Here is a 15,512-nt window from a genome sequence, read left to right as displayed (position 1 = left end):
TGCAATACGCACGATACGGTACACGATACGGCTAACGCCAAGGGAGGGATGCTGAACTCTGATGGGCTGAAACCAGGGATTATGCTACTGCTCCTTCCTTTCCGATTCACAATACAACATCTTGCGACGCGACATGCTGTAAACCTCTACAACAACAACATGCGACTTGCGACACATGCGACATCCTATGCACAAGTAGCATTGCACGTGCACCCAGGGTTTCATTTTTATACGAGTAGCAGCAACAACAACAGTAGAAGCAGACGGCGTCTACTTCCTTGAATTGCCTTCCTTCCCATCTCTCACGCAATCGGATAGAATGGCTCCATTGCTAAGTTTTCTTCTAGTTCTAGCCTTCCTCATTGGCGCTACATCTGCAGGTAAGTAGAAGTGCAATGTACATGTACTTCGACAGCGATTGTTAGTCTTGGTCATATGCTGTCTGATGAAGTGTTTTGACACGAAACTCGGAGTTACAGCGGAATGAGACTTGTTTGATTCATCGCTGTGTAATATTTGTACTTCTACAGTACATGTATATTTAGAAAAGCGATCCTGTCAGCTTTTCTATTATTGTGTTGTATAATGTATGCACATGTATTATCCATTCCCTCAGCCCGCGAACAAAAAATATTTATTGGTATTTCTGCTCTGTGGTCATGCGATTAAAAATGGCCACTTCTGTCTGACATCTGCCGGTGTTCGGTGGTGAGGGGGGGGGGGTGGGATCATACCAAAAATCCGTTTTCTGCTTGGGCTGAGTTCGACTTGCGCAGGCGCATCTGGAAGGAACAGCTGGTCACACTACCCTAGACTGCTGAAGTCTGCTGAACATTTTCCATTTGGCCAAAATTTTATTTTAATAATAATGACCTTGTTTCGGGTAGGCCAACCAGGCCATTGGTCCCCAGATTCTGAAACTTTGTTTGGTCCCAAATGTATACGACCGGTAACAATGCCATGTGTGCAATTGCAGTCAACGAGTTTTAACTCAGCAAATCTCAACCGAATTCAACAATCGAAATACCTCAGAGATAGCAGAGATTCTCAGCAGTCGGCTCGAACAACTCAGGGGTCCAAACGAACGGCAAGCACTCGAACTTTTTGCTTGATTTCTGCTTGATTTCTCAGGATCAAGGACGACAGGAATACTGCTGTACAAGAACAATCAGTGAACTGTGACATTGATCCTTACCATGATGCATGTAAATGTACATGACAATGTGCTCTTGTCTATCAATAACACAACGATTGATGAACTAAAAAACTATCCAAAAAAAGTGTCATTCCGACAGACCAAGTCTCTCTTTTTCTTTTTTTTAGGGTTTGCCGACCCTAAACAAGCCTACTAGTATTTAGTTTTTTGGCCTTTCCAAAACCTCAAGTGTTATATTCTACTCGTCTCCTCGTCGACTCTTCACTCTAGGTACATTGTCCCACAAAATGTTTATCGATAGACTCGGATGGGGAGCCCAGGATGAATTAAAATATTCAAAATTTAAAAATAATAATAATTTGGAAAGGATTGGGAGAACTTCAAATTCAAAGGATCAGTCGGGGAAGTGAACTGCCTGAAAAGAGAAAAAAAACCTGGTGGGTCTGGCGTTTTTTTCTCTTTTCACTTACCCGACTGATCCTTTGAATAATAATAATAAAAATATTATTGAAAACCCATAATCGATTTTCTTATTCCTATCATTAGTGGGAAAATACGGAACTAAGGATACAACCAAAGAAACTGAGTTAAGTACTGTAAATAGAAAGGTGTTAGAAATAACAACAAGATACAAGTGCAATAAAACCAATAATTTGTATACGTATTCATAAGCCTGTTTTGTGTAAGCAGAAGGAGCACGTTGTTGCACTGAAGTTGTATTCGTAGGTTGACACTTCGTTTAGTGCCTTCTCGCCTTTGGTTACGTAATCTGTTACCTTTTTGCGTTTCCTCTAGTGGTTTTATTGCACTTGTATTTTGTTGTTATTTCTAACACCTGTCTATTTACAGTACTTAACTTCAGTTTCTTTGGTTGTATCCTTAGTTCCGTATTTTCCCACTAATAATAATAATAATAATAATAATAATAATAATCTTCACTAGTTTGAGGGAAAGAGACAAACGGGAAAAAAATAATAATCGAATGTCTCAGTACTCTTGTCAGTTGTGTGCCTAGTTATTGCACTTTCCGACTGTATAATATCCAGTTACAGTGATGGAGTGCTGGTATACTGCGGCCATGTATTCCAAAGAGTATCCTTATGTCCTTTTCCTTTCTACAATAATAATAATAATAATTTGGAAAGGATTGGGAGAACTTCAAATTCAAAGGATCAGTCGGGGAAGTGAACTGCCTGAAAAGAGTAAAAAACGCCAGACCCACCAGGACTCGAAAAGGGACCCTGCTTGTCATGAGCAATGCTCTAACCACTGAGCTATGGGACCAGGCTGAACCTAGCATGCTCATGACAAGCAGGGTACCAGGTTCGAGTCCTGGTGGGTCTGGCGTTTTTTTCTCTTTTCAGGCAGTTCACTTCCCCGACTGATCCTTTGAATAATAATAATAAAAGGAAGAAAAAGGACCAAAGAGTGGGCATCCAAGACGTGCTAGAGCCGATTTGCAGGTAGTTGTAGAATGTCGGTACCGCTGGTCAGAGTCGTGCATTATTGGAAACGTTCTGGTTACTCAACATGAGACATCCTCGCAGTGATGGGTGGTTGGTGATGATGACGGTGTGTTTCATAGCCTTGATGAAAATATGGTCTCCAATTCGCTTATTAAATTCTTTGATAATTGATTGCAATGATGAGGATCAACCTGATAGTGGAGATTCTCGATTTCGCTCGTTTGTTTTGCAGATGGAACGTGTTTTGGAACCGGGTGTATTGGTACATATGCATCTATCACAGGTAAGTTCACGGAGTTGAGCGTGAAAATCTGTCTTTTTCCTGTCTACTTGGTTGCATGAAACAATCATCAGAAATGGACTCGTTCTTTTCTATAAACTCATCAGAAAGCGTAAGATTAACACGCAAATCTGAGTCAGAAAAAGGACTTGGTTGTGTCATTGCTGTATAACTACACACACACGGTTGCATTTATACTTCAACTTGCCCATCACTGGGCTCCCAGCGGCGTTATTCATAATTGGGTCCACATGTGTTATAGAATTCTTTAAGTTGGCCGTGCTATTTATTAATTTAGTTTTCGTTACTCATTTCCCTCACTCTGACGATTCTTGAAACAAGATGAAACCGTTCAGTCATCCTATAATCGAGTACATGTATTACATTTATACGTTTGTTATGGTGTTGGGGGGGGGGGTCTACTTTCTAAACTGTAGCCCATATCCTGTGACCCCAAATCATGGATGGGAACTTGTAGGAGAGCTGTATACAGTGCATTTCAAAACTATAGACGCGTAGGGTTTTTGAAATATTTCAAATTTGGCTGGAACTTTTTGAGAATAGTTTTCGGATCGCTCCACAATTACTCTATTGTAGTATCTAAACGATTGGATAACAGACGCCCAATTTGGAAAGGTTTATGCACAAAGTGATCACAGATTTTATGTGGTATAGATGCTGGCATAACGGTTTTTGCCTAGGTACGCGTCTATAGTTTTGAAATGGACTGTAGTTATAGTTAAAGAAATACTTTTTGCAGATCCTCGTTCTTGTTTTTCTCCATTGTAATCCCGTGCAGGCACAGGTCCGCAGACCATGCTGACCCCCGTGGGTAAGTCACGTGATATCAACTAAAATCCCGCCAGAGCGCCCCTAGTGGCCCCTACCTCCTTAACGCTTCAGGTGGGGAGGGGCGGATGGGCGAGTCCTACTTGCCGCATTCAGTGCTACATGAAAAAGTACTCACCCTACGAAAACTGTTCGTGCATCTCGTACACCGACCAAAGGTCAAGAGCCAATTGTCGTAGAGACCCGTCAAAACTCAGGGTTTGTGCGATCCTCGGTCAAGAGGGTGGGCACTGTTGCGTACACTTCCAACGGGGTCGAGCACGCGTCTGCAGTACAGTACGGCATCACAGACTGTGACAGAGTCATACGAGGATACAATCAATCACGTCCCTGACAAGAAGTCAGGGAGGGGCGGATAGGAGAGACGGGGCACTCTGGCGGGATTTTACAGTACTAGTAACCTGTCAGGTTCATTCGTATAAAGCGTGGGTTGGGAACAAGAGTACATAATACGATCACCAGCAGACAGGCATAGTGGGATGTTGTTGTTGTAGAAGTTTATTTGAAGGGGAACTGTCACCAACAATTTTCTTTGTCTTATCTTACAGTTCTTTGGCTCCTGATCACGATGGTGTTATTCGTTTTTCTCTGCGATGATTGGAAGTGGGTGAAAACTGGAAAAGAAGGTCCCCAAAATTGTCCCGAAGTACCGAGTGACGTCACGCCGGACTTGACCTGCACGCGTACATTCATCGTCAAAAACGAAGTCCAGTCCGTGTGCTGGTCGATCGAGCCAACTGTTCGATGTACGGTGCACGCTTGCCTTCCAAACTCGGACACTGACGTGCACGTTGTACACAATGAGAACGCCAAAAGAAAAGGGACAAAACAAACAAAAGTCGACAGCAGTTTATCGCACTGGTACTTCCTCCACGAAGCTCCAGCTCTTTGTTTTATTTGTGATTACGAAGGAGTGGAAGGATTTTTGTTTGCTGTTAGTGTGACACACATACCTCGTACTTGAAAATTTTGTCGTGGTATCGAAGGTGGCGGTGTTGCCCACGTGGCTCTGAAATGAAAGACGTCGGAGTTTGTTTGTTTGTTGTTTAGCTTTATTTTACTTCACCAGAAGCACAGGCAAAATCTGCCTTCTCACTGGGCGTATTTCCACAGTTCTCGCAAAATGATGAAGGTGGTGATATAAGAAAAGGAGGAAGAGGAAAATACAATCATGAACAAGGCACAAAGAGAAGACTGAAACAAATCAATGAGGGAGTACTACAAGTAACGAATTTGAATTTGATGAATTTTTCATGAAAATAATGCAACGGATGGAAAGGTTCCAGGGTTGAGGGAATGTTGACAGTTATGCGTCTTTGAGATCTTAGGAGAGGGTAAGAGAGTTTAAGATATCGTTTGTAATTGCTTTCTTAAATGCAGAAGGAATGGTGATGGAGCGGACATCAGGCGGCAGGCAGTTCCAGTACACACTACCAATGAACTGAACAGTGGATCGACCGGAAGGACCCGGCAAAAACGGGACACGAAGCAGACGTGAAGCCTGACCCCGCGTGGCACGACCATTGACTAAATCAAAGAAAGTGCTGAAAAGACTACTGATCATTTCAGTACCAAGACATCTGTGAACAAAAAATAATAATTTTTGCTTATATATCTGAGTAAGAGTAAGAAGATCAAGTCGACAGAGAAGAGGGGATGATGGGGTAGTAAAAGGCACCTGGAAAACGGCGCGAATTCCAGATTTGAAAATCTTGACCAAGCGATCCAACAACTGCACTGTGAGGCAAGGATAGAAAGCCGTAGACGCATAGCAGAGATGGCTGCTGATCATGCTAATGAACCACGACCGTCTGGCTGATAAACTTAGAGCACGACCATGGCGCCAGAGCTGACCAATGGTCTGGGCAGTTCGCTTAGTCACGTTGTCCACATGCTGCTTCCATGACAGTTCGCAATCAATGACCACCCCAAGGTACTTGGAAGTAGGGGTAACCTTGAGTGCGTCCTGACCACAGAATACATCAGGAATGGCAGCTCTCTGTCCACGGGGCTGGATGACCATGACTTGCGTCTTCTTCGCATTGAGCAACAGCCCAATTTCAGCAAGCCAACGTGATACAGAAGTGGCAGCTGCACTAAGCTGTCGGCACACAGTGTTCAGATCGCTGTCGGAGAACTCTAGTATGATGTCATCTGCAAACTCTTGGTGGATGACTTGTTCAGGCAGGATGGCATCTAAGTGGCGCGTGTATAGAACAAACAGCAAGGGACCAAGTACACTGCCCTGTGGCACACCACGGGAACAATGCACTGACGAGGAGACTGAGTTTGCAATTCGGACTTGTTGACTTCTTTCAGTCAGATAGCTACAAAACCATTGTAGAGCACTAGATGAGATACCAAGGGAGTGCAACTCAGAGACGAGTCGTTCATGCTGCACCCGATCAAAGGCTTTACTCATATCTACCATGACGATGCCCGTGAAGCGGCGATGTGAGCGTGCAAGCACCCACCTGTTGACGGCAAGCACAAGTGCATCCTCCGTCGAGTGACACTTCCGATACGCAAACTGAGTCTTTGGATAAAGTTCATGCGCTGTGAGATATTCCACGAGCTGCTTTTTCACAAAGTGTTCGAGAATACGAGATATAATCGGCAATAAGGATACTGGGCGGTAGTTAACTGGCACTGTGGGGTCTCCTGACTTATACAAAGGACTAATAAACGATCGCTTGAACATCATTGGTACTGTTCCAGTGGACAGTGATCTGTTAATGATATCCGTGAGTGGCCCAGCAAGGCTATCGGCACATTCCCTCAACACTAAACCAGGAACGCAATCACTACCCGTGGCCTTCGCGGGATTTATGCACTTCAGACAAGCTTTCACATCACTCACCGGCACCAGTTCAAATTGCAGAAAGCTAGACGCTGGCATCGGTCCACTTGGTGGTGTTAGCGTGGATGGTCGGTCTGGGTCATGCACAACATCCCCAAAGGTTTTGCTCAGGTCCTCAATGCCGGCTTGAGGTTCTTGACGCTGCTTAGCACGGCCTGTGACGATGTTCATAACTGACCACAACTTTCTCTGATCACGATTTGCACACTGATTCATGAAGTAGGCATTACGTAGACGGCGATCCAGTTTCCTTGCAGTAGAGCGGGCCTGACGGTGGAGCTCACGCAGATCCGCATTGCCTTTGTCGCTCATCAACCGGCGATGGAACTGGTTTCGCTCACGTACCGCGGCAACTAGCTCCGGTGTTAGCCAGGGGCAAGGACGTTTCTCCTGTCGGCGCCGATGAATCAATGGTGCGTGCACATCCAGGGTAGATATGATAAAGGTGGTAAGACTCTGCACAGCATTTTCAAGATTTCCGGTAAAGGTACAAGTCGCTAGATGATGGTTCAAGTCCTCATTGAATGTGTTCCAATTTATCCGATGGAGTCGCCTACCTTGGCGTTTGGCGGCTGGGTGTCCAGAATATGCCTTTCCCATGCCAAAGCCAGGCATATGGGCCAGGATGGCAAAATGATCGCTCATATCAACATAGACAGTGCGACATACACCCTCTATGGGAACGTTAGACAAGAACAGGTCGATAACAGATGCCGAAGAGGACGTGACTCTTGTCGGCTGAGACACATAGTTAAACAAGTTGCAGTGTGTGAGTGTGGAGTGCAAGTGATTTGCACGGCTGGCAAGAGGATCGGCATAGTCCACATTAAAGTCTCCAATGAGAACTGTGCGCGACTGTCTTCCCTGCACAGCCTTTTCGATGTTGGCTTGGAACACATCCCAGTAAGCCACTGACTTATCTGGTGGACGGTATGCACATCCCACCAGGGTACTGTGCTTTTGCTCCATGACCTCAATCCACAAAATTTCCAAATCTGTTTCCAGATCAGCACGTTGTTTGACACGAGTCGTTTCATGACAGTATATGCAAACGCCACCGCCGTGCTGTAGGGCACGATCTTTCCTGAATAGCTTGTAGTGAGGAATGGATACCTCTCCATCAGTTACATCAGCAGCTAGCCATGTTTCAGCAACGCCCATGACATGCACACCATGCTTGGAAACGATATCTTTGAGTTCGTCGACTTTTCTGCGGAGGCTGCAGATGTTAAGGAAGGCTATGCTGGTCATCTTGGGCTGAATTCATACTGCTGTGGCTGTCCTCTGTTTCAGATCTGTACTTGTCGAAATTCCAACACCTACTGTACAGTGGAGCAGGCCAGAAACGGCGGCTGTTGACTAGCTTCGCACTGGAAGCGTTGATGGTGATCCTGGCCGATGATGAGGATTCTTTGGGGAAGATCTTCACCTCAAAAACACAGACAGGGTGATCGATGTCTGCAGCTCTGCGTTCAATAAACAGTTTCAACTGCTCGCTCTGCATCTCGGGGAGCAGGTTCCCAACGAAGAAAACTGACTTTTTCTGCGTGGGCTTAGTATTCGTGACCAGCCTCCAGGAAGCTTCGACATCGTCCTGCATATCCTCAAATTTTTTGAGGCGATCGACGATCTTCTGTGCAGCACTTGGTTTCAAATGTCCCTCTGCACGTGCTCCTGGGTCATCAAGGCCAAGGTCCGATCTCTGCGTACGGGGTTCATGAACCGAGTCAACGTCCTCGCACGTGGAGGTGGCTGCTGAAGCTTCCAGATCCGGTTGAGCACGGCTGTCTTGAGATGTTGGCGCATTCGTAGATCGTACGGACTTTGCAGACTCAGCTTGAACTTGTTCACCAGCTTTGAAACTGCTCCGTGCGCGGCGTGGCTTTCCCTTGCTCTTTGTCTCGTCATGGCCGACTGCCTTCGCTGCCGCCATTGAATACGCTGGTGATCCAGATTCCATAACTACCTCTTTCAGGGAGGAAACTAAACGGGTGAGGTCGTCGATTTTACTATTTAATCTTTTCTCTCGATCGGCAGCAAGACTACGTTCCATTTCCATTACTTCGAGGATTTTAAAAAAATGGCTTTCACATGTTGAGCAAGACTGACGGACAGAATCTTTCCTCACGGGGTCTGGAACACCAAACTGATCTTCCACTGTGATATCACCACATACACTTGTGTCCATCGTGCTAAGCCAGCCCCCGAGGGGCAAAAACTACCAGATTTACTGAAAACAAGCGGAGCCCAAAAATGGCAAACCGCCCCTGCAGTCGCAAAAAAGTTTTTCGTTTGCCATCTGCATCTTCAGCAACATCGCCAGGTGAATCGCCTTCACGTAGCTACATTGCGTTCCTTTGGGGCTCGGGTTGGTGGTGTTATCGACGGCCGGAGGAGTACTGGTTTCTGCATACGCGCTCATCATCGTGTTGTTCCTCACACGAAAAGTTCAAAACAACGACGTACTTCCGTGCTCGCGAAATAAAACTAATGCTGCGTTTACACGACAACGCTGGGGGCGAAAACGCAACGAAATCCTTTCGGATCCATGGTTCATTTAGGGCGCGCTCACACTGCGATCATGAGCACGCGTCCATGCGTCAGCAAAACGCAGAAACGTGGCAGTCGTGCTCACACTAGGCCTCGTACACGCGTAGACGTGAACTTGTCACACAAACTTTACGAATTGCAGTTCGTATCCAAAAGAGTTCGTGCGTTTCCTAATAAAGTTGTGGCCCGTTTTGGATGTAATTTTTCGCATGTTGCATGTTGGAGGAAGTGCCTCGTGGCTCGTATTCTTGAAGTCGACGAAAATAATTCATACAATCAGGTAGGTTTGGACTCTTGAGGGACTGCCGCTGACATCCAAGCGCTTTCGCTTTCCTGACCTCGTGGTCAGAGCAAGTGCCAGTGCAGTGGAAATTCCGGTAGTGGTTTCTTTCGTCTGTTGCCGAGATGAGAACTGTATTTTCCGATGATATGTAACTGAAATGTCGGCATTCCATCATCGCAGAAAAGTAGAGAAAGATAATTTCCGAAACCGAAAAGCCAGACCAAGCTGCCATCGTATTGAACGAGTACACTGTAGAAATTGGTCACTGACCCGATCACAACGAAGCAACTACAAAAACAAAAACAAAATCGACATCGTCCAAAAAGGGCAAAGAATGCATATTTGGCGGTGCGTGCGTGCAGGTCAGCAGGACCACAACTACAAAATTTTAAAAATGTGCAAATGTCGAGGTGACATCGACAACCGCCGATTTTCATGAATCAACACACCGGAATTTGAGAAATTGAACATACTTCAGGCCAGGTTGTACACAAATACGCTTCACGTCTACGATCATGTTGCCGCCAAGTCGTGGCACCCCCCTCCGGAGGTCGCGGTCACGATTTGAAACGTGGCCGCGACGTTTTGGTCAAGTTCATGCCGTTGCCATGCAACTTGGCCGCATGGCCGCATGGACGCTGGTTTTGGTCACAGTGTGAGCGCGCCCTTACACGGTACGCGGAGCAAAACGTAAAAGTTGTACACCAAAACGGAAGAAAACCAAAACGCTGGCCAAGGTGGAAGAATTTGAAAACGGAAATGTTCTGCCGGATAAATTTGGGTGTGTAAACAGTCGAAACGGTGTGCTGGCCTCGTTTTCCGTCACGTTTGTTTCGTTTTCGGCCGTTTACACGGATCCGACAATCAAAACAATTGTTTTTACAATTTTCGTCATGTGACGTGTGTTGTAGTGTGCCTGTTTTCAACCATTACTTGAGTGTGATTGGTGCTTCCACGGCAACACTTGGCACATGACGAACTTTGGCGGATCCTTTGCTCTCGTGTAGACGCTTGAAAACGGTACAAACGGGGACCCCCTCGGATCGGCTTTGATCGTGTAAACGTACGAAAACGAAAAAAGAAATGCGGGACTGAAAACGGAAAACTGGCCGTGCGTTGTAAGATCATCGCGGAAGAAGTCAAAAAGGTGAAAGGTCAGCTGCTTTTTATATTGATTTGGCTGTGTAACTGCACGCGGGTCTCTGCCTCTTTGGCATTCTCCTTCTGTACGACGTACCCATAATTATGTGTTAGAGTTCAAAAGGCACACGTGCGCCGTACATAATGAACAGCTAGCTCGATCGACCAGCACACGGGCTGAACTTCGTTTTTGACGACGAATGTACGCGTGGAGGTCAAGTCCGGCGTGACGTCACTCGGTACTTCGGGACAATTTTGGGCACCTTCTTTTCAAGTTTTCACCCACTTCCAGCCATCGCGGAGAAAAACAGATAAAACCATTGTGATCAGGAGCCAAGGAACTAGTACTACAAGATAAGACAAAGAAATATTTTGGTGACAGTTCCCCTTTAACGTCTCACCACGGATGGTAGACCATGATTGACAAACAGGTTCAAGTCCAGCTTGGAAGCGGAAGGAATTTTTCCAGCCGTGCTGCGACCCACAGTTAAGTTAATTGGGAACTCGTGGCCTGGCCCGAGGGTAACATGGATGCAGCTAATGGGATTTCGGTCTTTCACCACTTGGTGGTTGGGTCTGATCTACTCACCTCCCACCGCTTAGGCGCTGCATCTGCGCCTTTGATTCTAGAGGGTGGTGACGTTCCCACGGCGGATGCGCAAAACTCGGCTACCAGCTGAGGCTCACGCGAACCGTAACATTTATTTATTTTATTTTTATACGATCACCATCACATGTATATGTACTCAATCTGCGGACAGAACTGTTTCGTCCTTCGTGGACTCATCAGCGCAGCACAGAGAAAATGAAGCCGAACCGGGTAGCAATGAAAAATAAATTTTCCAAAGCCGTACATGTACTTACGTTCCTCATTCTTCCTTCCATTTGGCAAATGCTGGTTTTTATACATTGTGTAATTACTCAGCGTTATTTGGATCATTTTCAAGTCCACCCCAGAGTTTGGGGATTTCAGGGGGTGTCGGTCGTTGGGCGGTTCAATAGCCAATTGAGTCATCTTTCCAAGATTACTTTTGAGTCTCTCTCCCCTCTTGAGTCTCTCTCTCCTTTTCCGGGAAGACCCATTTGACCAGTTTTGGCAGTGAGCAAGTACATATAATGTATGTACATGTATGTATGTACATGTATGTATGTACATGTATGTATGCTGTCAAACTTGAAAGCATGTATGTACACAATAGTCAATAGTAGCTGATCAACCATCCGCTTTCATTTCGCTCTGCAAAGAGCACTTAGGGTTCCCTGTAAAAAGACGGCAACGTCTGTAGGGATTTCCCTAACAAAATAATAAATACTACTTCTACTACTACTACTACTACATTAGCGAGAATTCACCGATTGCCGAGAGCGCCCAGCACGACAAGGATGGAGCAATGCCACAAAGGTAGAAGAGACCAACCACCCAACATTGCAAACGATCATCAGACTACCATTGCCTGATGATGTTAGCAACGGCAAACTCGTAATTGTATTCTCAATTGTAAATACATGCACCGTGCACATGTGATTTCTGGAAAGACACAACAGATTCTAGCACTATGGCTGGTACTGAATATAGGAGTGATGATCAGCGCTGTATGGAGAACATTTTGTCCGCATATGTGTCTACAACTGGAGTCAAGTTGCTGGTGTGATGAGAGCGACCAGACAGCGTATCTGGTGAAGGTGGAATGCTTTCTTGCAAAACAGGCCGAAAGCTGCAAGTGACCTGTCTGCTGTCCGTCTCCTTTGTTTATATGCTCGATGAGTGAAGAGGGCAGAGAGTAATAAAGAGAGCTACAGAAAGACAGACCGAGATCGAGCTCTACACCACTTCCAGTAGATGTGACTTAATCAACTCTACACTACTTCCCATGGAATAATAATATCTGTATTAGGATGTACGTAACTGTAGTCAGCTTTACACCAATACTTTTGTAATTATAGTTATTATGTAACTGTATCCAGTTCTAGCCGTTGCAATCTTTCTGAAATCTTCACCACAGCACTTATAACAAATTATTTGAAACGCTATGGTTATAACGTATTCGACGACCTCACATGGTTAGGAATATGTTTCTGGCACATTACACGTCCTCGTGGTGGGTGGTTGGTGATGACGGAATGTTTTATAGCCTTGATGAAAACACTGTCTCCGAGCCGCTTATTATTATTCTTTGATAAATTGACTATAAATGATGAGGATCAACCTGATAGTGTAGATTCTCGATTTTGCTTGTTCCTTTTGCAGGTGGCGCTCTTCTTGGAACAACTAAAACTATCACGGGTACGTTCACTGAGTTTAGCGTGCAGATCTGTCTGTCTATGTAGCTGCACGAGGTAGATTCTCCACAGGCTCGCAGAGTGTCCATCTATTCATTGCACCCAGAGTACATAGGTGGCTTCTATACTCTTGATTGTACTCTACTTGACTGTCTACTGGCCTCTGCTTGATTACTACACCATGTTCCTAGTGAAAAACAGTATCCAGCTAGGGTCCGGCGGATTCTGCCGGCAGAAAAATTGGCAGAATTCGGTACTTTTTCTGGTAAGTTTCATGCATGTTTGGTAAGTGGATAATGAAATGGAGCAGAATTCGAGGAATTGCCCGCCATAAGGTTTGTATGGTTCTGCCAATTTCACTGCTTTTCGAGCAGAATCTGCCACCTTTTCGAGCAGAATCCGCCGGTCCCTATATCCAGCTACTCAATCTGTGATGCTCTGCTCTCCTTTGTGAACTCCTCAGAGAACGATTTTAGTTTTCCACTTCCTAAATGCCTGGATTTAGCAAACACACACACGCACGCACACACACACACACACACACGCGCGCGTGCACACACTCACGCACACACTCACGCACACACACACGCACACGCACACGCACACACGCACACACACTCATACACACACGCACACACACTCATACACACACACTCACACACACTCACACACACTCATACACACGCACACACACAAACACACACACACACGCACACACACTCATACACTGTCCTGTCCTGTAGAGCCACTACCACTAGTACTGCGGCACTAGGGCCACATGGGCCCCGGAGGGGCAGCAGAGAGAGAGAAAGAGTACGCCAACCGATGGCGCTCCAGATGCGAGACTAGTCGGAACCGGCGAGCGGAGATACACATATGCGAGAACTTGTCCCGTTCTCTGGCCGTTGGTCGGTGGCAGTGCGTTGAACAGCGATGGCGGTTGCGTCCCTGGGTTGAGCGGAAACAACGAGTGCAGGTGCCACAGTGAGCATTGCAGCACCTCCGAGCGGCACAGTGTATCCGGTGACAACAGCAGCTGCTTTGGTCGGTACTGGGCACGAGGTAGAAGCGGAGCAACGATGCACAGCCAAGCCTCCGCGGCTCCGGAACCAACGATGACACCGAGGGCACTGACATGCTCTCTCTCCCTCCCTCCCTCTCTTTCTCTCTCTGCTATTGGCGCGCCTGGTTGTGATGAAGCCGAGACCCAAGGTCGGCAGAGCATCCCAGACCACGCCACCACTCCCCTTATTCATGGCTCACACATGACGGGTTTACGTGGCTCTAGTAAAAAAAAATGCACCTCTCTGCTCCGAAACCGGCTTCTCCCGTTCACACTCAGACACACACGCATTCTCACACTTCCTCTTATGTCCTATCCATTGTCTACTCCATTTGCGATTTAAGTACAGTTAGCCGAGGGTCTGTGACCCCAGATCTCGGATGGTTACTAGACTTGCTCGCCTATCCGGTCCTCTTTTATCCGGACGAAAATCACTGGTCACCGATTTACAGCATATGGCATGCATACATACAGTATGTATGCTCGACTATCCGGTTCCCTCGCCTATCCGGATATTTTTTGTGGGAAACGGATGTGTGCGGATAAGCGAGGTGTGACTGTAGTAGGCGAGCTAGTGAAAGAAATACTTTCCTACAGATCCTCGTTCTTGTTTCTCTTCATTGTAATCCCGTGCAGGCATTGATCAGAATTCCCACATCGGTAAGTGGTACTGTACTCAATTGTCATGTTCACCCGTATGAAGCGTGGGGTGGGAGTCAGACAATAAGACCTCTTATTGGCGATGGTGCCATCGTGAGAATAAAGAATTCAAAATCACATGTTGTTGTTGTTGTTGTGCTTATATTATTTACTTTTTTCATCTACATGTACATGTGTGTATGTACATGTGTGTATGTACATGTGTGTATGTACATGTGTGTATGTACATGTGTGTATGTACATGTGTGTATGTACATGTGTGTATGTACATGTGTGTTTTTTTTACGGGGTAACGGCCTCTTTTGCGGGCAAAATAAAGTCATGTAGACGTGAAAAAAATTGAGATACCATGAAAGTTTAAATAAAATTTTATTCAAGTACAATACATTGGGAAACTCCAAGAAATTCCACGTAAAACAGACGGAATTCAGTTTTCAATGGCCGATGCCTACCCCAGCACCATCCTGCGTCGACAGGCCTGTCAGGCGCCTTCTAGACCCGCGTAGCCGGAGGTCAACTGCATGGATCACTGCAAATTGGCTGCGAACTCGCACCCAAGCCATGATGATTGAAAATGGCTTGTCCCACTTGAGGGCGAGGCGACCAGCAAGTCGCTTCTGATAGCTGGCGTATTCGCGATGTAGCACCCCATCCGTGGAACAAACCAGTGGTGTGAACGACCCACGGAGGTCCTCGGAGGCCTGACGATACTTCTTTTTCTTCGCGTTAGCAGCGCGGTTGGAAGTAGCTTCCCAGGATGAATGGGAGTAACTGGGTGCGTTGGCATCAATGATGCGATTATCAAAAAACGCAACCCTGTTATCCTCCCACACACCCCGGGCAAGCCAATCTGCCCGAAGAGCAGGCTGCCCCGTCCGATCACCCTCCGGCACCATGATCGGCTCGACGACAACACCACCGAATG

The 15,512-nt window shown here is 46.3% G+C and overlaps 1 protein-coding gene across 1 annotated transcript in view; it reads left to right on the top strand.

Moving 5' to 3' along the window:
- Positions 1 to 319: 319 nt before the first annotated feature.
- The window catches only part of LOC135812834 (uncharacterized), a 93,410-nt gene continuing 78,217 nt past the window's right edge, over positions 320 to 15,512 (top strand). The window contains exons 1-5 of the mRNA XM_065326050.1: positions 320 to 380; positions 2,855 to 2,905; positions 3,702 to 3,734; positions 12,833 to 12,868; positions 14,564 to 14,587. Of these exons, the coding sequence (XP_065182122.1) occupies positions 320 to 380; positions 2,855 to 2,905; positions 3,702 to 3,734; positions 12,833 to 12,868; positions 14,564 to 14,587 (205 nt within the window). The remainder of the gene's footprint in view (positions 381 to 2,854; positions 2,906 to 3,701; positions 3,735 to 12,832; positions 12,869 to 14,563; positions 14,588 to 15,512) is intronic.

Source organism: Sycon ciliatum, chromosome 3 (assembly GCF_964019385.1).
Source record: "Sycon ciliatum chromosome 3, ocSycCili1.1, whole genome shotgun sequence".
NCBI lineage: Eukaryota > Metazoa > Porifera > Calcarea > Leucosolenida > Sycettidae > Sycon > Sycon ciliatum.
The sequence above is the reverse complement of the archived record's forward strand: the minus strand, read 5'-3'. Positions and strand labels throughout refer to the sequence as shown.